Genomic DNA, 19,399 nt, shown 5'->3' with positions numbered 1-19,399 from the left:
CCGTTTAGATATCTTTACTTGAAGTATTTCAAAGAGGTTTGCGTAAACAATGTTGAACAAAAAAAGCATTATATTAAAGTTAAACTAATATTTTCCGAATTGTTTGATATTGAGCAGATGGCATGTTGCATCCCACAGTTTCACCCTCATAGTAGGACATACTAGAGCTGATGGAGGTTTTGTAATTTTGCAGTCTGTCAGGAAAACACCACTTGAATTTTCTAATTCAGACGATAGGGCGGTATACAAGACTCAGTGCCCCTTCACGTTCAGTCTACGTAAATGAAATTAAATCACGTAAACACCAAAATTATAATAGACCAAATTACCTTAAATAAAAAACCGACGAGTAGGATTGAGATTCTTAAATGCCAGGCATCGTTATACCAGTTGGATCTTATAACACCAGGATGAAGAGCATAAGTTTTTACAGGATGATTACTTTGAATCAACTGAGTATCAAGCATTTCAGTAAACAGGACTTGTGCCAGTTTAGATTGAGCATAGGCACAGAATTTGTTGTAAAAAGATCTAGAGAGAAGTGAGATCAGCTGATGGCAGACGACATTTTTATGTTAGACAACCCTACTTGGCTTGGAGATCGTCGAGCGCCAAATACCCAAGAAAAGACGAATCTGACGAGACATTGACGATTCGTGAAGGTTTTTGGTTCTTTTCGCCTGCTTCAATTAATCGTGGTAACAAAAGATGAGTCAAGAGAAAATGTGCAAGGTAATTCACAGCAAACTGCTGTTCAAAACCGTCTTTTGTCAAGGCATATGGCGTGAACATGATGGCGGCTATTGGAAATGGAAATGCCATTGTTATTCGTGGTTAAGAAGAAATGGAGAAAAGTAAATACCGTTATTTATGAGTAAACTGATGGGAATGTTTTTGTCGAGAACAATCTTTGCAAAATTCCTGACAGAATCCAGGGAAGATAAGTCGAGATTTATCCATTCCACTGAATCGGTTGGCATGCCAGTTTCTTTAAGTTGATCAAACAATTGTTGCTTGCTCTTTCCATCTCTACAGCCTGCATGTTTCATCATATGTTGTTGTCAATTTAGACATTTAAGGTCTCAAAGAATGGTACCTGCAATAACTTTCATGCCTGAAGTCAGCAAACCATGAAGAGTGTAAAAACCTATGCCTCGGTTTCCTCCTGTGATGACGGCGTATTCACCCTGGCGCTTGACAGGATCTGTTGGCCAAATTGAAAGAAAACTAATACTAAAAAACAAACAAACATAAATTTAGATTGTTTACCATTAATTGGTTTCACTGTTCTGCAGGCTTCTTCGAAAAAATGCTTAAAACTGAGGAAAGACATTTTGATCGTTAGAAAAAGTTGAAAACAAACGTATCTAATCGTATCCATCATCACGAGGCTTTGAAGACGCACGAACATATTGGAGATGATACAGAAAACGAATGACACCCAACATTAAACAAACAGGCAGAAACCATCGCCTCTGCTCCTACAGGTGTTTTTGACAATAACGGGAAACAATGGACGAAGCCTGAAGGTATTTTCTTCCGGTCGCACGTATTCCTCCTCTGATACCAGGAGGGCGCTAGTGTTAAAGATGTTTATTCTGTCTGACCCGCGAGCACTAACATTTAAAAAGATGACTACCCGCAGGATCCGGTGCTAGTGGTTTAGTGCCATAAAACGACCAATATGCGTCGCAAATTTCAAAAGGTATCATTGCTAAACAATCAGATTGCTGTTAGTAAGGATGATTATTCGTTTGTAAGAAACAACTTTGATGTTATTTTGTGATCGATGTTTGGATTTATAAATAATAATATGAAAATTCAGAAAATTTAGATACGCTTTGGAACAAATTGTATTGCAGACGAAATTCCTCCAATTTAACAATCGTGGATTCGAGCTAAGAAATCGATACCTCACTGTAACTTTACATCGATTAATTTTCTTGTTTGAACAGAGAGGTCAGTGTGATCATTTGCTGTGCAGACCTGAAGGCATTTGTTTTGCAAAGTCACGTTGTTCACACTTTGACTCCATTTCATTTACCCCAAATTGCAATTCTCCATCTTTTGAATTCTACGTGGATTCGATCACGCATGATTCTTCGTTCCTTAGGCAAGTTTATGGTTATAATACAAGCGTTATTTTATGAATTGAATTTTAAGTTATTCACATGAAACCCTTTTCACTTCAAGTAATTAATATTTGTTGAGCAGCAAATGATAATTGATGGCACCGAACTGCGATTATGCCAGTGATTCAGCAGTGATTGAATACGCTCTCTTTCGAATAAAGGACTCTTCGTGAATCATGGAGCAATCACAAGACGGTCGTTGCTGCCACGATCGAGTCGATGACCACGTGGGTCGAGTGGCCATTCGGGTGAGTTGCTCTTCAATGTTGGTGTTCATCACAACAATTTGTGACATGTAATTGTGAAAGAGTTCTTCAACTCGATTTAGCACCGCGTTGTAGAGTTCTTCGTTGATGTCATCCATCTTTTGTGTCGTCACTGTTCGCATGATGGGGACGTTGGACGTCAGTGTGCCTTTTTTCTTTTTGGCAACTCTCTGAACAACAATTTTCAACAGACTCTCTTTAATATCGGCTGGAAAGTGATGGTCACGTGGGTCGTTTGGTCTGAAATTGTAATTTCTTTTTGTTTTTGGTGACACAACCAGCACATGTCGCCGAATGGATTCACGTTTAGGAAATTTAGACCACAGGCTGGAGAAATGAATGGGCCATGGGAAGAAAATGAAACTTTCCATGCGTGCAATCTGTTTCGTTAACCTGACAAGTCGATCTAAGCGTGCAGATTTTTGAAGTCCTTGAATGTCGGAAACAGCCAAACCGACGATTAAATTCATCAAAACGACGGAAATCAAGAGAATAAAAACCAGGAAAACAAGGTGAGTAGTACCACTGTACTTGATACCCTCTTCGGCTTCATAAAATATTTTGCTGTAATCTGATTCACCAGCCATCATGACAAATGCCGTAACGAGTGCATAAGGCATATGTGAAAAAGGTTGTGATTTTGGAAACAATACGGCGAATCCCATCGCGAAGCCAACAATGAGACTCACGTAAGCCACCAACAATTTACCAATGTTTTGTGCAACGGTGGTAAACATTTGCACGTACAGACCGAACACTGTAACACATCACCAAAGAACGGTAATAATTATTTTAATGTTAATAATTAATTTTTAAAAATTTACCTGGGAATCGCCCGACGTGCATCATCAAATTAATCCAGGCTACGACAACAACAATGGCGGCCAAGTGATGCTGCCAGTCACTTCCATCGCCCTGTGGCGTGTGGTCTGGATGAGGCATGAGAAGCGAAAGAACCATTCCGACGACAGATATAATTTGCCCGTAGTTCTCTGGATCTCTGATGTACTCATTTGGATTGCAGTACAGCTGGAAAATTTCTTTGCAACCGGTTGCCGAACCAACAACGACCGTCAGCCACCATAGCGCTGCATTCCACGATTCTGGCCAAGACTTAAACTGTTCAGTTGCATTTTTAGCCAGTTTATCATTAACGTCAGTTAAATTGGCCAGTGAAACATTAAGGTGAGTTGAATTGGCCTGTGGGGCATTAACGTCTACCACGAAAATCGAATGAATGATGAGTGTCAGAAAGAGAACGTAAAAGAATTGGAAGATAAGCGAGCCGATAAAAATGCTGCGAATTTTCATCCATTTTAAATGAAGGAAAGCCCCGATGACGGGATGCTGGAGTATGTGACGCTGTTCGGCCGCAATTAACGCAGTCAGTAAACCCATTTCGCCCACCTGTTTTTGATTGCCAGCAGGCACCAAGACCCTCAAGTCTAATCGCAGTTGGCAATCTGGATCGGCTGGATCATTGTCCACTATTTGTATGGCTGAATCAAATGTACGCGGAATGGCCGACAACGCATCTGGAACTCGTCGAACAACCGACGCCAACGCTGACATTTTCCCGCGATTTTTAGCCGACAAATCGGCGCCTGAATGGATCAACAACGTAGCTAATTTTGAATTTTCGTTGAAAGCCGCTATATGAAGAGGTGTTTGTCCAAATTGATCTTTGGCATTGACATCGGCTCCCTTCAAAATGAGCAATTTGACTACATCGATGGATTGACGAGTTTTGACAACGGCACTGTGAAGCGGCGTCTCTTGCATCTCGTCGCATATGTCAATTTCCGCTCCATTGTCCAGCAATTCTTCCACGGAATCCACCGATTGGGAAAGCGCTGCCAAATGTAAAGGTGTCCGACCCAAAGAATCTTTTGCATTCACTTGCGCTTTACTGGCGTGCAAGAGCATACGTATGCAATCGACATTGCCTTCGAAAGCTGCCAAATGAAGTGGATTTCGCCGTTCAGCTCCATACAGGACACGCACATCTGCGTGGTTGTCCAGCAGCAATTTCAAACAATTAACGTCACCCTGAACAGCAGCCACGTGAATCGGCGATTCACTGTACACCTGGATGCTGTTAACAGCAGCACCGGCCTCAATGAGTCGGGTGGCACAAACCAAACTGCGGGCCCGTACGGCCCACACCAATGGGGTGGTACCATCCAAGTTTTTCGAGTCGGACAGTCCAGCATTGACGTTTGCTCCGGCTTTTAACAACACTTCCACCAGTTCTATACGCCCAGAAGCAGATGCGCAAATCAACGGAGTCGCTTCACCGTTCAAATCCCATGTATCGACGATGGCACCGTGTTCGATTAAGATTTCAAGACAGAGGGCAGCGTCGGCGCTGGACGAACTGGCTGCATAATGAAGAGCAGATCGTCCCACCATATCTGTCGCATTGGCATCACCTCCAAGCGCAAGGAAACACCTCAACATGACGACATTGCCTTTTAAGGCGGCCACTAAAATGCCAATGTCTCGACATTCAACGGGCATTGCGTGCCACACAGATTCGTCGGCTAAATCATCGGAAAAGGTTTTTGAAAGACGAATGACTGAGGCCTCTTTGGTGTTGATCATATCTTCAATGGCCGCTGCCAACATTTGCTGCAACCAAATGGAACATCCGTTGTGCCAAGGCATGGACGTGAAATTCTCCTTGTGGTCGATGCCTTGCAATTCCGTATGACTCGTATTTGATTCACTAGAAATGCTAAACGCTCTTTTCAACCGGTGGCCCGTCTGATTTTCCATTTCGTCATCTTCTGCCTTTTTTTTCGTCTTTGATGACTTTCTATGCTTGTGACGGTGGCCATCTTTGAATTTTCGCTTTGCGCAATGCTGACGGTGGTAAGGTTGATTTTTGCCTTTACGGAGGCTCGAGCGTTGATTGACCTCCTTATCATCGTCTTCGCTAGATTCGCGAAACTGAAACGCACCGTAGATGTTGCTACTCGTTTTCTTGATAGTCGATCGTCGATAATTTTCAATTTCACGTTCGTTATCGCCAGTAGGTGGTCCCTCATCCTTGATGAACGCATCGTTGCTGTAATCACCAGATTCTACTTGTCCGGCCGGATCTTTTTTGCTCAATTTTCGAATTGATAACATTTTCTTCACCGAATGTTTACAGCGATTCGGAAATACTTAGGTAAACATTTGCACTGCCTTCCATGCGACTAACCGACTGGAACGTCGGCACACGAATGTTAAGACACCTGAACTTTTGGCCTGTATGGAAAACCGGAATTTAGTGAATGCCTTGAGGCTCTTTCCCGATTCTCTCATTTCCTTTCACTTTCTACGTTTGGCACTGTAGTCTCGTTGGTTAAACGCCAAATGTTTAGGGTTGTCCGTGTCTGCAATAGTGAAAGTGGACTGCAAAACGTGAACGCCATTTATATGTTGCAAACATTCTATCAACATTTTTCCCTGTTGATATTCACCCTTTCCTTATATTTCAAATACTTTCAACAAGTGGTTCACTGTCGATGGCAGTGAAAGACCAAAGAGAATTATGTTCGGGAATTTCCCATGTTTACATGTGTGCTAGTTTTCAAATGCAACGTCGATAACGAGTGAGGGTGGGGTAATGTGTCATTGTGAACAATTTCAGCATCTGTCTAGCACAAACTTGGCCATGCTCTTTGCGTTACCTTGCGTGTTGGTATTATTTTCATTTTTTTTTCCCGTCTGTGGCAAGCGTATTTTATGTGACTTTTTATTATGGACAACGAAACGTGTAAGGTATTCGTAGGCTCCCGGCTACGTTCATCTTGTTGTCCTTCAAAAACATTTCTCTACCAAGTCTTGGCAGGCGTTCCATTTCTAGAATAAGATTTTCTTACCTGAGTACAATCCATTTGCATAATTTCACGAGACCTTTGTTTCAAGGTCAATACGGGGGACCTTCCCATAAACCTGAAACTCTTATTTCATTGCGATGGCGATGTTTTTCTAAAATTTTCATGACTGTAGGTTACAGGTTATTCTTGACACAGATCACTGAAGCTTGAATGTGACTATATGTTGAAGTTTTCATGTGTCATAATGTCATAGTTTTTCAAAAACCATTTACGCAGGCTTACAGGAAAAGTTTTGGAGCCAAAACGACGAATCTTATTTGGTTTTAAGAAACTTTGATTCGTTTTCTACTTGGTGTCAAATCTCAAAATTCGACCTGTCTTAGTACGCCATCTGTCCAGCAAGGGATTCAAAACTCTATTGTTTTACAAGTAAGTTGACTCTATGTTACTTTAAAAAGGAACCTGCATGTTTCCATATGAAGTTTTAAAACTACAACGCTATTATTATTCACAATTTTGCTTCAATACTGCAATGTTGAACTTGTAGCCAAAAAAATGCTTCCGTAATTCAACGCTAGAGCCCTTCTCTTAGTCTAAAAGCGATCATATAAGTGGGCCTTGTCAAGGATAGCCAGAAGAGCTCGGAGATAATAACATCTGAAACGACTAAATTTCGTAGTCGTTGCTAGCCATCAGTACGAGTTACCAAAAAACAATTTACCTTGTCCCAACAGTTCAGACATAGAAATGGTTCTGAAATTCTGTGCCAACTTGTCGTTGATGTTTACAGAAAAGACAGACAATTTGCTGGAGAGGTATCAACTAGCTTCGCAAGCCGGTTTCAAAGCTGTTGAGTGCACTTTCCCATACCAATATGCCGTCGAAGATGTAGTCAAGGTAACAGACTAATCGCCACTTAAATCCTTTCACTCGCTTGTTATTGTTGTGATTCACGTTGTACTGTTCCTCTTTTCAAGGCGAAATCGGCTGCTAACGTGGACCAGATTCTAATCAACGCCTATCCCGGTAACATCAACAACTCATTAAAACAATTAAAAGTTTTAACGCAGTAATGGTTGGTGTACGCAGGTGACACAGAACTTGGCGAATTGGGGCTTGCCATCATGTCTGGAAGGCAGAACGAGTTCAGAGAAAGTCTCGACAAATCCATAGAATACGCAACCGCATTAAATTGCAACAAGTAATTTATAAACCTATTCAGTTTTAACAGCAGAAAAATATTAGGGAAATAATTTTGGGGTAATTCTAGAATCCATATTATGGCCGGAAAGAAGTTCGCCGGCATTGTGGATACGGCAATGGACGATGTTTACAGAGACAATTTAGAGTATGCCGCGAGAACTTTTCAGGAAAGAGGTCTGGTTGGTCTAATTGAACCAATTTCTGATGCGGTTATTCCCAACTACTTCATGAATTCCTTCAGTAAAGGTGTGTTTCATATTCAACAGTTGCTTCATAAGTTTCTTTATAAGAGGAACCTGATTTATTTGTCCTCTTTCTAAAGCTTTCCAATTGGTCAGAGAAATCAACAGCGATTCGCTGAAACTTCAGTTAGACATTTTTCACTTACAATTGCTCGAAGGCAACTTGACCAACCGGATCAAGGAACTACTACCGTACACTGGTAATTTTAAACTGTGTTATTATGGTAGTTATCGAATTATGAAACTGAGACTCGTGATGTTGAAATCTGTTGCAGCCCATATTCAAATTGCACAAGCACCACATCGTGATTCTCCAGATAGCGAAGGAGAGGTCAATTACCGCTATATTTTGAAATTGTTGGAAGATCTTGGTTATGATGGCTACATTGGACTGGAATACAAACCTACGAAAGCCAGCTCCGACAGCATTGGATGGATACGTGAGTGGGGATACTCGATGTGATAATTCAGCAATGAGTCGTGATTCATGACCATTTAGAATTTATAGGGGGTTTTTACATGTTTTTTCGAGAATTAAAAATTATACGGAAAGGTTTATAATTATATCGTAACATGTTCCATGTTTTATTCGTTGCTCGTGACTGCGGATAGATGGCGAAGGGTTGCCTCCACTGGGAAATTTAAAAACGTCAGCAGACGAAAATGATATTTGAATTTTTGCAACTCGTTTGTATTAACGTTGGTACGTTCACTAATGTTTTACATCGAGTGTGGATTCGTGTGAGGTAACTATGTTTTATCTCTGATAAAGCTAACAATAGGATCAATCAATTAGTTGAAAATGTTCATTCTCAAGCACACGAGCTTATCAGAGAAAGCAACTATCGTCGTTTTGCATACACCATTCCGGTTGCAATGGATCGGCTGTAATGCCTCTGTCCACCATTCTGCATTAGTTTTAGATGTTAGTGTGATGTAAGATTTGATTTGAGTAGGTTAATTGTGGTGCTAAATAACCAAACATAGGAAGCTCACCTTTCACGCTGGATGTGCAAACGGGTCTCAGCTAGCCTCCATCCAGTTTCTGGGTCTGTCCAAAGACGTTCAGCTAATGCAGATAAGCGGGGCCATATTTTTCCTTCCAACGCTAGCCCTTTAGACTGTTTTCATGCATAATGGTCATTACTTTCAGTGGTTGCAAAAGGAAAACAGTAGTACCTGTTCAGCCCATAAAGCTGCTTCCCCCCCCACAAATTGGTCCTTCTTGTATTCTAGGCCAAAGTTTTCAATCATGGTTTTAGGACTATTTTCGTAAATCTTTTTCCAACCAATATAGGGGGCACACCAATTGTTCAATGCTTCACCCACCCAACCAGAGAATCCACAATCCAGATATAGTGCGTCGTAATTGCTTATAATCAATTTAAAACCATCTTCATATAAATTTCTCAAAGTTGTATCGTTCCATCTGTCCCAGAATTGAATAATGTAACGATTTCTGTCTAGGTAGGAAGTTCCGTGACCCTTCGCCGTCAAATCGCTGTTCCACAAGATGATGGGTTGCGTGTTTCCGTAAGCTTCATCAAGCTTTGCCAGCGACTGATTTTGATAGTAGCTCCATAACTTCAATAGAGGATCAGGTTCTTTATCCCATCCTTTGTCAGCCAACCATTGAGTAATGCTTTCCGTTTCATTCCAGCACTTCATTTTGACTTCGTCGCCTCCCATGTGAAACATGTCGTTCTGGAACAAATCTGCCATGTCTTTGTAAATGTTTCCCAAGACGGTGTACACTTTGTCGTTGATTGGATTGAAGAAACCGCACGGCGGCTGATAACAGTAAACATCCCACGGCTGAATGTCGAAACACAAAAGCAAATCACCCATACCATAGAGCGGACCCCAGTCCCATCCGGCACCGACGTGACTTGGTGCATCCACTTCGGGAATAATTTTGACTCCACGCACTTGAGCGTAATGCACTAATTCTTGGATATCGGCAGGTCGATAGACCTGACGGGCAGAATGAGCTCCGTAAATGGCCATTAATGGCTCTCGAGAGGAGACGAATGGAAACGAATTGGAATCAGTTATATGCCAATGGAGGACATTGAGTTTGTTGTACGAGAGACCATCAATGATTCGCTTGAGCAAGGAAATTTCAACATAATTACGTGCTGTGTCGATGCTGAAACCGCGATGAGCGAAAACGGGCGAATCTTCAACATGTGCATTTTGCATTCGTGATGAGTTGGCTCAACGTTTCCATCGCGTGACGAGCGCCAAAGTAAGTTTCTGCTACTATGTAAGCTGTTGTAACCTTGTCCTGTGTTTTGACATCCAACGTGTATGATTCGTCAGTGTCTAAAGCCAACTGAACCGTGTTTTGCGTGACGATGACTTCGACGTTCAGTAAATGTTGAGCTGCGACGTTTGACGCCGTTTTGCACGTGTTGGCGGATATCACACAATCGCGTGTTGAATCTCCAAGTCCATTGCTTTCCATTTGCTGGATGTAATTCGTAAAAATGGCAACAGCTTCTCGTAACATGTCGTCCGTCTTAAAAATTAAGGTAAGAATGTTAGTTTTTTTTACTATTAATCAAAATGGAATCAAATACCTTGGATGAATTAGATGCTAGCTTAGTGATTCGAACATTGCTGGCGAAAAAGGGTGTAACATCGTTCGACAAAATTGGTTTAACAGTCGGCAATGGCCATAACGTTGCCGATTCGTAACAAGTCAATTTACAAACGGCATTGGATTGGCCTTGTGTTGTTTCTGATGCCCTTGTTCGTACACATTTGCTTTCTTTGCACACCCAAACCCAAGGTGATGATATCCTGTTGTTATAGGATACCAACATTTACATCAATTTTACTATGATATGTAAATAAAGCTGAAAACGTACTCAAAAAAGCTGCTCTGGGCGCTCACAAGCCAAAGAGCGTTGAAAACAAAAAGAAACTGCAAGAGGCTGTAGATTCGTCGAGATGAATCCGACATGGTTTTAATCTTTAAATGTAAATAGTTTTTGTAAAATGGTGCCTCAGATCCTCATCGTATTGGCATTAAAATTGTCTATACACTTTTGTACCAATTTGTTTAAAGGTAGAACATGTAACAATTCATTTGATGTACTTTTCTTACCTTTGTAGGTAACCAATACCTGGCACGTCGTTCCTGTCAACTGGCCTACTCTCTGAATGTCCAGTCGTTTTAGTAGAGCACAAGAAAACGTTTGGACTCCTTTATCAGGACACATTACTCAACTGAGCCTTGCAACACTTATGCACTCTAATCAGCGGCGTGGATCAGAAAGGGGAATACCACATACCCATGCGATGTCGACTTGTCTTTTAATAGAATTAGGTACAACCGTAAATGTACGTGATAATTGACACGATAAAGTGTGTTTATTTCATTTTAGGTTTATGATCACAGCAAGATGCGAGAATCGTCAAAACTGCCCCAATTTATCGCCTCTCATATCGGCTGGAACACGTAGCCAAGTTATTTTATGAATTGCTGATGCTGACAAGTTCGACATCAAACAATAAAGTGGCGCCTGTTTGAACAGATAAGGTATTATTGTAACGCAAACTATTTTTATGGCATTGTAGAAATAGGTACCTCCAGGGATGACGTTACCAGCTCCTCTCTGGCCATAACCTAACGAACTCGGGATCGTTAACTTGCGTTTTTCACCTGGACACATATCAGTTAGACCCAGATCCCAGCCTTTAATCACCTGACCTGCACCAAGGCGGAAGCGGAATGGTTGGTTCCTGTCGAAGCTGTTGACGGTACAAAAATAAATTAGACTGCTTGAAATTTGATTTTCTCAATGTTACCTTGAGTCGAATTTTTTGCCATCAGTAAGAGTTCCGGTGTAGTGCATCGAGAGAAAGTCGCCATTTTGCGATTTTTGCTGGCAGTTGCTTGGCAGAGAAACAACGTCCACTTTCAAACCATTCTGAGCCTCAATTAGCCCGACAATGCAAGCCACTAGAACAAAGACTACCTTCATTGTATGTTAAGACGAGTGTAGCTTTACAAGTGAACCACTTGAGAGCGGACAACGAACTGAACTTTCGAACAAGGAACTACGCGCATGAAGGCCACCACTAGAGGAAAACGCCTCCGGCACTACCTTAGACAAAGTGATCGAAAGAAACTGGTTTGTATATTTGACGCGCGGTAATATACGGAACAGATCGAGCTGAGAACCGTAAAAAATTAACAGAAAAACAAGGGGTTTGTTTAATTAAAACAACGATTTAAATTTGCTTTAATATCGGTAGTGATCCGGCTTGTAAGGACCCTCATGGTGGATGCCCAAGTAACTGGCCTGGTCCTCCTCTAAAACAGTTAGTTTGACGCCAAGTTTCTCCAAGTGCAGAGCGGCGACTTCTTCGTCCAACTGTAAACAAAGGTAAATCAAACAAATGTATGACGGTAATTTAAATGAACATATTTTACCTTCTTGGGGAGGATGTGCACTCCAACGGGATACTGGCCAGGCTTAGTCCATAGTTCAATCTGGGCTAGAGTCTGATTCGAGAACGAGCAGCTCATGACGAAAGAAGGATGGCCCATGGCACAGCCAAGGTTAACCAACCTTCCTTCAGCCAGAAGGATGATGTGGTTGCCGTTGGCTAAACGGTAACGATCAACCTAAAATGTTCAAGAGCAAAGAAAGATGCATTTTAGTACCATATCGAGATATCTCAGGGTCATGACGGATTAACCTGTGGCTTGACAGTGATCTTCTCCACAGCGTTGGCCTCCAGCCATTTGACATCGATTTCGCAGTCAAAGTGTCCAATGTTGCAGACGATGGCATCGTCTCTCATGGCGGTGAAGTGCTGAGCGCGGATGATATTCTTGCAACCTGTGGCAGTGACGAAAATTTGCGCTTTGGAGGCAGCTTCATCCATGGTAACCACTTCGTATCCCTCCATCGACGCTTGGAGTGCGTTGATGGGATCGACTTCGGTGATCAGAACGCGAGCACCGAAAGCCCTCAGTGACTGGGCAGATCCTTTGCCGACATCACCATAACCAGCAACGACGCAGGTCTTTCCAGCAATCATAACATCGGTGGCTCGCTTGATACCATCAGTAAGAGATTCGCGGCATCCGTACAAGTTGTCGAATTTGCTCTGTTTGTATGGTTAAGTATGAATTTGATTGATTATGCAACTTTAACAAATCTTACCTTTGTGACAGAGTCATTGACATTGAATGTTGGCACTTTCAATGTTCCATTCTTGACCCTCTTGTACAAGTTGAGAACTCCTGCATATAGAAATAACAAACATTTGAGAAATGAATGTAATACTGGGTAAAAGAATGAGACAAACCAGTTGTGGTTTCTTCAGAGATGCCCTTGATGCCATCCAACAGTTGGGGATATTTGTCGTGCACCAAGTTGGTAAGATCACCACCATCATCCAGGATCATGTTCAATGGCTATTGAATATTTACGTAAAATAATGTTCTACAAGGTAAAGAATTTAAAAGCTTTGTTTTCATTACCTGTCCATCGGGAAAAAAGATGGTCTGTTCTACACACCAGATGTATTCCTCATCAGTCTCACCTTTCCAGGCATAGACTGGGATCCCAGCTGCAGCCATTGCAGCAGCTGCATGGTCTTGTGTACTGAAGATATTGCAGCTTGACCATGTTACCTGAAAACCATACAAATACTATCCAATTGCCACCCATCCACAAGAATTTCAAAGATTAAAATACCTTAGCACCAAGTTCAATGAGGGTTTCCATGAGAACAGCAGTCTGAACAGTCATGTGAAGGCAGCCCGCGATACGCGCATCTTTTAGCGGCTTCGAAGGACCATACTTCTTGCGAATGGCCATCAATCCTGGCATTTCATTTTCGGCGAGGATGATTTCTTTGCGACCAAACTCGGCCAAAGAGATGTCAGCTGTTAACCAAAACTTTGTAAGTATAGGAACTTGGTATTTTTATTAATATACATTTCACTTGCCAACTTTGTACGCTGGTTTGCTCATGATGCGACTTTTTTCGGGACACGGGACTTAGCTAACAAATACTTGCACGATGGTTGGAAGTTGAAAGAGACCGTTAACGTGGTCAACAGCAGTTTATATAAGTATTTTTCTGCGTCACGCCATCTATCGACGAATTAATTGACACGCCCCTTTAAGGAGAAAAATACAATTTTGATCGTGATACACGTGTCCCCTCTGCTATATAAAATCAACTTGATGTTAACCTTAACGATTCATTAGAAAATAATGGTGGTAAGTGATACATCGTAAGCTTATATGCTAATTTCCATTTTTTTCCCTATTACCTTCTGCTAAGAAAATTCTATGATAGGAAGCCTGTGCTTGCTAGTTTACTGACTTGCTTCTTAATTTCTTACGACGTAAAAAATATACGAATGAGTACGATACTAGACTAGCCGGGGGATCACTGTAGTGATGCTGAACTTTAACTTTCAGTACTCTAAGGAAAGACTATTAACATCTTGTTGATTGTTTAGAAGAAAATATGTTGTCGACTATCAATTGCGTGTACCTAATAAGCTAAGCTACTGATTCCATGTTCTGATTGCATAACATTTCAACAAAATAGCAACAAAAATAAGCCATGATTTATCCTGTTTTTTCTGTTTTTTTATTTATTTTTTATTAAGCTAAAGATGACACCCATGTAGTTTATATAAACCTGAAACGAAGGGTGCATGGCTATTGACACTCTGCACCAGAAATGGAAAATTGCCTATTTAATAAACGCTATTTTTTAAGTTACAAAATCTCTGATAAAAGAATAACATAAAATATACTCATCCCGCTTTTGTGAAGAGAATCGAGGGCTGATTCCGAGTACCACAAATTCAAAAGTACCGCCTAAAAACTGAAGACACATACCAGCTCAGCAACGTTGAGCGATGTATACAATTTTGAGCAGTGTTCAATTTATTTAATTTAGAAATACACCAAATGTTATTAACTACACATTTCCTCGAATACCATATTTCAACCCGGAAAAAAGAAACAACTATATTTGTTCTTTATAAATATCTATAACCAATTGCGTTTTGATGACAACCCTGTTCATGTGTCATGTGATTGTGTCTGTCTGTCTCCATCCCTTGTGATCAAAAGTCCTTATCCGGGTTAATTCTTTTGATTATTTTCTCTTTAGCTTTTACTTAGTCATACACGTCACCAGAACATCTTTAAGTGGAAAATGAGATTTCAAGAGTTTAACATCGACAATGGTTACTTGGAGGGACTTTGCCGGGGTTTTAAGAATGGAGTCTTGAAACAGACTGATTATCTTAACTTGGTGCAATGTGAAACACTTGATGGTATGTTTTCAATATTTAATGTGTGTTTTTTTTTCATAAAAAGTTTATTTTTGTCCCCTTGAAAGATTTGAAGCTACATTTGCAGAGTACTGATTATGGACAATTCTTGGCCAATGAACCTAGTCCATTGGCAGTTTCTGTTATTGACGATCGTTTGAGAGAAAAACTTGTCATTGAGTTTCAGCACATGAGGAATCATGCTGTTGAACCTCTTGCCACCTTTTTGGATTACATTACGTAGGAAACAAAAGTGTTGAGTTATTGCTCGGTTCATTATTTTACTTTTGCTTTGTGTAAGAACATAGGTACAGCTATATGATAGACAACATCATTCTCTTGATTACGGGGACCCTTCATCATCGACCCATTACCGAGCTGATCAGCAAATGTCACCCATTGGGCAGTTTTGAGCAAATGGAAGCTATCCATGTTGCTTCAACTCCAGCTGAGCTCTACAATGCTGTGCTGGTGGACACTCCATTGGCTCCATTCTTTGTGGATTGTATCAGTGAGCAGGATTTGGATGAGATGAACATTGAAATCATCCGCAACACTCTGTACAAAGCTTATCTAGAGTCATTCTACCAATATTGTCAAAAGCTGGGTGGCACCACTGCTGAAGTCATGTGTGAAATTCTTGCTGTGAGTCTTTTCCGGGTTTTAATCGTATGAAAAATTCCTGTCAGTTTCCTTAATTCTTTAATTTTGTTATTTACAGTTTGAAGCCGATCGCCGCGCTTTGATCATCACCATCAACTCTTTTGGTACGGAGCTTTCCAAGGACGATCGAGTTAAGCTGTACCCTACTTGTGGTAGGCTTCATCCCGATGGTCTTGCTGCTTTAGCGCGTGCTGACGATTTCGAGCAAGTTCGTGGCATTGCCGAATACTATGCGGTAATTGGAGATAAATGGATTGTGAAGATATTATATGAACTTGGACAAAAATTTTTATTACAGGAGTACAAGGAGCTTTTTGATGGTTCTGGTAATAATCCCGGTGAAAAAACTCTCGAGGATAAGTTCTTTGAATATGAAGTAAGTTTTTGGTTCATTTTTTACCGCAATTTTCTTTTCTAGTTGTCATTCATCAATTAATCCATAATTTCCAGGTTAAATTGAACATGAACGGGTTTCATGCAGCAGTTCCACTTTGGTGTATTTTACTCTTATTTGAAGCTCAAGGAGCAAGAGTGTCGCAACATTGTTTGGATATCTGAATGTGTTGCTCAGAAACACCGCGCCAAGATCGATAACTACATTCCTATCTTCTAAATTACAAATGCACCAACAAGCCATCTAAACCAATGAACCTTTTGTTTAAGATTTTTTCTTCCACGTTCAATAGCTTCTCATATTACCATTGTCCTGTCGTTGAAATCAGATTATATAGCTTTCTATACACTCCCCTTTATTGGTTGCTTTTTAACATTATGGTAATTCGTCTCTGTGGCTGTAGATTTATTCGGTGTGTAAATAAATGTTAATTCAAATTTCTTTGTATTGGCCATTTTTTCATTATGTTACGGTCAGCAAATGTGAATTTGTATTCCAAAACTCATCACCGATAATGTCAACATGTTCCTGAACAATTTGAGATTTTTCCCGTGTCTCACCATTCGGTAAGGCTACCAGAACTTTCCGACGGACCAGAACGGTACCTTTGCGTAGCATTTCTGACTCGCTATTATAGTTGATGGCAAATTGAGAAAACAGAATCTCATTTTTCTCCCCCGAAAGAGTTCCTTTGAGTTTGTTTTCAGCCTTGCAAAATCAAATGAGATTAAATGTTTTTACATATCAATCCATATTACGCAACGAAGATACCTCAGTGGGTGTTAAACCTCCTTTGAGAATTAAGGCCCAGAACGTTGTATTGTAGAGATTATTGATGTGGCAATCTGCCTGCCTCCAACTGAGATAATCTCTGATATTTTTGTTTGAAGGGTAAAGTACGGTTCTGCCGTCAAAAACGGGTGGATAACGCGGTTTACTAGTAGGAAAATATTCATTCCAGTAATATACAAAAGCCGAAGTAAAGAGGCTGCACACATTGGTCGAGAGTTTTGCACTTCTTCTACTGTAGGCTTGAGTCTCCTTCCTACGAAACAATAGCAGTGATGACAAATTCTACATAAGGAAAGGAAATAATGGCAACATACCTAAAGACAAAGCTGTATTCATCACTCTGGCCATAGGCCAAACATATATCTTTGAACTCTTCCATTACCGATGTTGCTGCCCTGTTCATCAGGGATAGACCTTTGATGTCATTGGGCTTCTCATAGTCATGCTCTGTAGAAAACTTGTGGAATCCTTTTCCATCAACTCTGACAGCAATCCCTGGTTAAATACTTTGTGTAACATAGTATGTTACAAAAAATTGTAGAAAAATGAAATAAAAAATGTATACCACCCACATGTGTTGGGTAAACAGCGATCGTCAGCTTCAAAAAGCCTCACATACTCGAATTTGCTTTTGGCCATTGCTGTTGAAGAGTGGAATTCCTTTTTCCAAATATTTGACCTGATTAATGGAAAATGAAATATTAATGAGGTCATACAGGAGACACTGCACGTGAAACCCGAAACTATTGGGGAGGATGACTTCTTGGAACTTTTCAACCTAAGGAAAGCAGCTGTGGAATGGTAAATTGTCAAAGTCCTTGGGGCCGAGCATCGAATCAACATTGAGTTCGAAAGAAATGAATCGTCAGGGGGATATTAGCCGTGGTTAATATTTAACAGAAACGATTTAAAGAGAAATAATAGAATGCAAGATCGACACCATTTTTACAAGCAGACGAACTAGTTGACAAACGTTTGGACAAGGCTGCCACGTTTCTTTGCGGTGACATAACAGTTAAACTCCAGCAAGTTTTACGTTATGTTAAGTGTATATAATTTGTCCCCATGTGAATCAAAAGCATATCCCCTATGGTATCAGTGAAGAAACAGGCATCCCGACAATGTTGTGACGTAACACCTTACCTGGTGGCTGTTTTACTGGAATGGCCTTGAGACGGAAGGCCGGTCGATACAAAAACCTCACGTTTTTCGGTTGCATAATCCTTATGAATGGTCTGGTTTACGTAAGTAAAAGAAGAAAGAGGCGAATGGCAGGTGATTGGATGAGGAAAAAAGCTAAAGGGTTGGGGAAAATCCGGCCTCCAGACCGTATCGTACGACAAGTACACAACAGCTAGCCAGTCTGGTTTTTTTTTTTTTTTTTTTTGCCTCGAGTGTCGCTACCTGCTGCTACCTTCCCCATCCTTTCCCGCCGGTGGTACAGTCGCTGTCCCATTCCCCTTTGCAAGCCAGTTTAAAGCAGTTTTGTGACTAGTGGTAGTGGGTAGCACGCGCGGTATCGAATTTATTCTATTTGTCTCCGTCTGTCTGGCCAGATCGGTAGTGAGGTAGGGCGTCCAGACGTACTCGTCCCGTCTCAAAAAAAAAAAAAAAAGAAGAAAAAAAGGTGGGCAGAGTAGGGTGGTCGGGTCAGTAAGGCATGTCTTTATTCAAAAGGCAATAATCACCTCATGGTTTGTCTCACAGATTAGATAGAGGAGTCGTGTGCGGCAGCAGCATAGACGGAAGTGAGAGATTCTTCTAGAACTAATTGACGGTTGTTTAATTAATGCAAGTCGAGTGTCTTTCGTCGTGAGCCTTTTCGTTTTTTTCGATGTTTGCTACGTTTTGTCAATCTCGTCAAACCGGGAAGTTGTACGTGTAATGTGGTGCCATACAGCAGCAGATGACGTATGGAATTTTTGTTCAGTTGGTCTGTTCGGTGGCGCAATTGAATGCCTCGTCATCACGTCGCATTGTCCCAGTCGACGGATTGATGTGACCGCCAAACTCGTAGCAGACTCGTCTGGACCGGTCTCGGTTGCAGAAAAATATTCACAGCACCGCGGGGCATTGCCAGGTAATATCAAATCATTTCGAATTTTGGTTTTCCTCTTTCCAAGTTTCAATTTCGAGTGACATTCAGAAAAAGCTTTTCTTTTTGCACACATTTATTTTATTAGCATTGTTTTCAGGACCTTTCACAAAGGTTTTGCCTTTTCTATCTCGGTTTTGAAGAGGCTCTTGTTATTTGGTTGTTTTCTTCTTCTTTTAGTAGCGTAGTATGCCAAACTAGTGACCTCTGTTTCTCCCCATTTGACCTCTCTTGATATTTGGCAAGAAAAAACTGACCACCGATTCCCTTTTTTACGGACGCCCTCAATTGTCTCTCCTTCTCCCTCCTTCATAAAGGTCATCATTTCCAATAGAACTCTTTGCCAGTCGTTGTTCGGTCGTCTTTGAATTCACATGTCAGTCCTGCCCTCTCTCTGACCATAAGGGCAACTATCCCATCAGGATTTCGTCGGCATTAGTTGATTTAAAAAATTACAT

General features: G+C 41.0%; 8 protein-coding genes and 1 long non-coding RNA gene across 12 annotated transcripts; 3 read left to right on the top strand and 6 right to left on the bottom strand.

Moving 5' to 3' along the window:
• Positions 1-3: 3 nt before the first annotated feature.
• Positions 4-1,472, bottom strand: LOC130699221 (dehydrogenase/reductase SDR family member on chromosome X-like). Its single transcript, XM_059496149.1, is given in 7 exon segments — positions 4-253; positions 255-274; positions 330-531; positions 590-800; positions 863-1,036; positions 1,097-1,204; positions 1,270-1,472. Coding segments are annotated over 7 exon segments (1,026 nt in total). The 5' UTR covers positions 1,412-1,472; the 3' UTR covers positions 4-84.
• Positions 1,473-2,065: 593 nt separating this feature from the next.
• LOC130699207 (transient receptor potential channel pyrexia-like) lies at positions 2,066-5,609 on the bottom strand. The gene is made up of 2 exons (XM_057521501.2): positions 3,223-5,609; positions 2,066-3,155 (listed from the first exon to the last, which is right to left on the bottom strand). Exons 1-2 carry the CDS (start codon positions 5,531-5,533, stop codon positions 2,245-2,247), a joined length of 3,222 nt encoding a protein of 1,073 aa, XP_057377484.1. The 5' UTR covers positions 5,534-5,609; the 3' UTR covers positions 2,066-2,244.
• Positions 5,610-6,891: 1,282 nt separating this feature from the next.
• Positions 6,892-8,237, top strand: LOC130699227 (putative hydroxypyruvate isomerase). Its single transcript, XM_057521528.2, has 6 exons — positions 6,892-7,125; positions 7,206-7,254; positions 7,318-7,429; positions 7,499-7,677; positions 7,754-7,873; positions 7,949-8,237. Exons 1-6 carry the CDS (start codon positions 6,976-6,978, stop codon positions 8,134-8,136), a joined length of 798 nt encoding a protein of 265 aa, XP_057377511.1. The 5' UTR covers positions 6,892-6,975; the 3' UTR covers positions 8,137-8,237.
• Positions 8,238-8,342: 105 nt separating this feature from the next.
• On the bottom strand, positions 8,343-10,701 carry LOC130699210 (chitooligosaccharidolytic beta-N-acetylglucosaminidase-like). Its single transcript, XM_057521505.2, is given in 6 exon segments — positions 8,343-8,581; positions 8,670-8,794; positions 8,853-9,876; positions 9,878-10,194; positions 10,256-10,478; positions 10,547-10,701. Coding segments are annotated over 6 exon segments (1,863 nt in total). The 5' UTR covers positions 10,642-10,701; the 3' UTR covers positions 8,343-8,502.
• A 95-nt stretch (positions 10,702-10,796) lies between these two features.
• On the top strand, positions 10,797-11,469 carry LOC130699238 (uncharacterized). The gene is made up of 2 exons (XR_009421402.1): positions 10,797-11,007; positions 11,066-11,469. It is a non-coding gene; the product is annotated as an uncharacterized LOC130699238 (long non-coding RNA).
• On the bottom strand, positions 11,033-11,707 carry LOC130699231 (FK506-binding protein 2-like). The gene is made up of 3 exons (XM_057521538.2): positions 11,490-11,707; positions 11,269-11,432; positions 11,033-11,203 (listed from the first exon to the last, which is right to left on the bottom strand). Exons 1-3 carry the CDS (start codon positions 11,663-11,665, stop codon positions 11,154-11,156), a joined length of 390 nt encoding a protein of 129 aa, XP_057377521.1. The 5' UTR covers positions 11,666-11,707; the 3' UTR covers positions 11,033-11,153.
• Positions 11,708-11,802: 95 nt separating this feature from the next.
• Positions 11,803-13,804, bottom strand: LOC130699217 (adenosylhomocysteinase-like). The gene is made up of 8 exons (XM_057521518.1): positions 13,648-13,804; positions 13,394-13,584; positions 13,177-13,329; positions 13,002-13,110; positions 12,857-12,936; positions 12,387-12,800; positions 12,118-12,312; positions 11,803-12,058 (listed from the first exon to the last, which is right to left on the bottom strand). The coding sequence occupies exons 1-8, from the start codon at positions 13,670-13,672 to the stop codon at positions 11,927-11,929; spliced, it is 1,299 nt and encodes a 432-aa protein (XP_057377501.1). The 5' UTR covers positions 13,673-13,804; the 3' UTR covers positions 11,803-11,926.
• A 947-nt stretch (positions 13,805-14,751) lies between these two features.
• On the top strand, positions 14,752-16,493 carry LOC130699236 (V-type proton ATPase subunit d 1-like). The gene is given in 7 exon segments (XM_057521544.2): positions 14,752-15,000; positions 15,066-15,237; positions 15,306-15,642; positions 15,719-15,895; positions 15,959-16,036; positions 16,111-16,128; positions 16,130-16,493. Coding segments are annotated over 7 exon segments (1,047 nt in total). The 5' UTR covers positions 14,752-14,879; the 3' UTR covers positions 16,274-16,493.
• Positions 16,482-18,554, bottom strand: LOC130699222 (probable tRNA(His) guanylyltransferase). Of its 4 annotated transcripts, none has more exons than XM_059496150.1 (5): positions 18,535-18,554; positions 17,419-17,525; positions 17,161-17,341; positions 16,826-17,099; positions 16,482-16,762 (listed from the first exon to the last, which is right to left on the bottom strand). In XM_059496150.1, the coding sequence occupies exons 1-5, from the start codon at positions 18,537-18,539 to the stop codon at positions 16,517-16,519; spliced, it is 813 nt and encodes a 270-aa protein (XP_059352133.1). In that variant the 5' UTR covers positions 18,540-18,554; the 3' UTR covers positions 16,482-16,516. The 4 variants fall into 4 exon arrangements, with proteins under 4 accessions (XP_059352133.1, XP_057377507.1, XP_057377506.1 ...); XM_057521524.2 differs by lacking the exon at positions 18,535-18,554 and adding an exon at positions 17,990-18,114; XM_057521523.2 differs by lacking the exon at positions 18,535-18,554 and adding an exon at positions 17,625-17,811.
• Positions 18,555-19,399: the final 845 nt, after the last annotated feature.

Source organism: Daphnia carinata, chromosome 7 (genome assembly GCF_022539665.2).
Source record: "Daphnia carinata strain CSIRO-1 chromosome 7, CSIRO_AGI_Dcar_HiC_V3, whole genome shotgun sequence".
NCBI classification, from domain to species: domain Eukaryota; kingdom Metazoa; phylum Arthropoda; class Branchiopoda; order Diplostraca; family Daphniidae; genus Daphnia; species Daphnia carinata.
The sequence above is the reverse complement of the archived record's forward strand: the minus strand, read 5'-3'. Positions and strand labels throughout refer to the sequence as shown.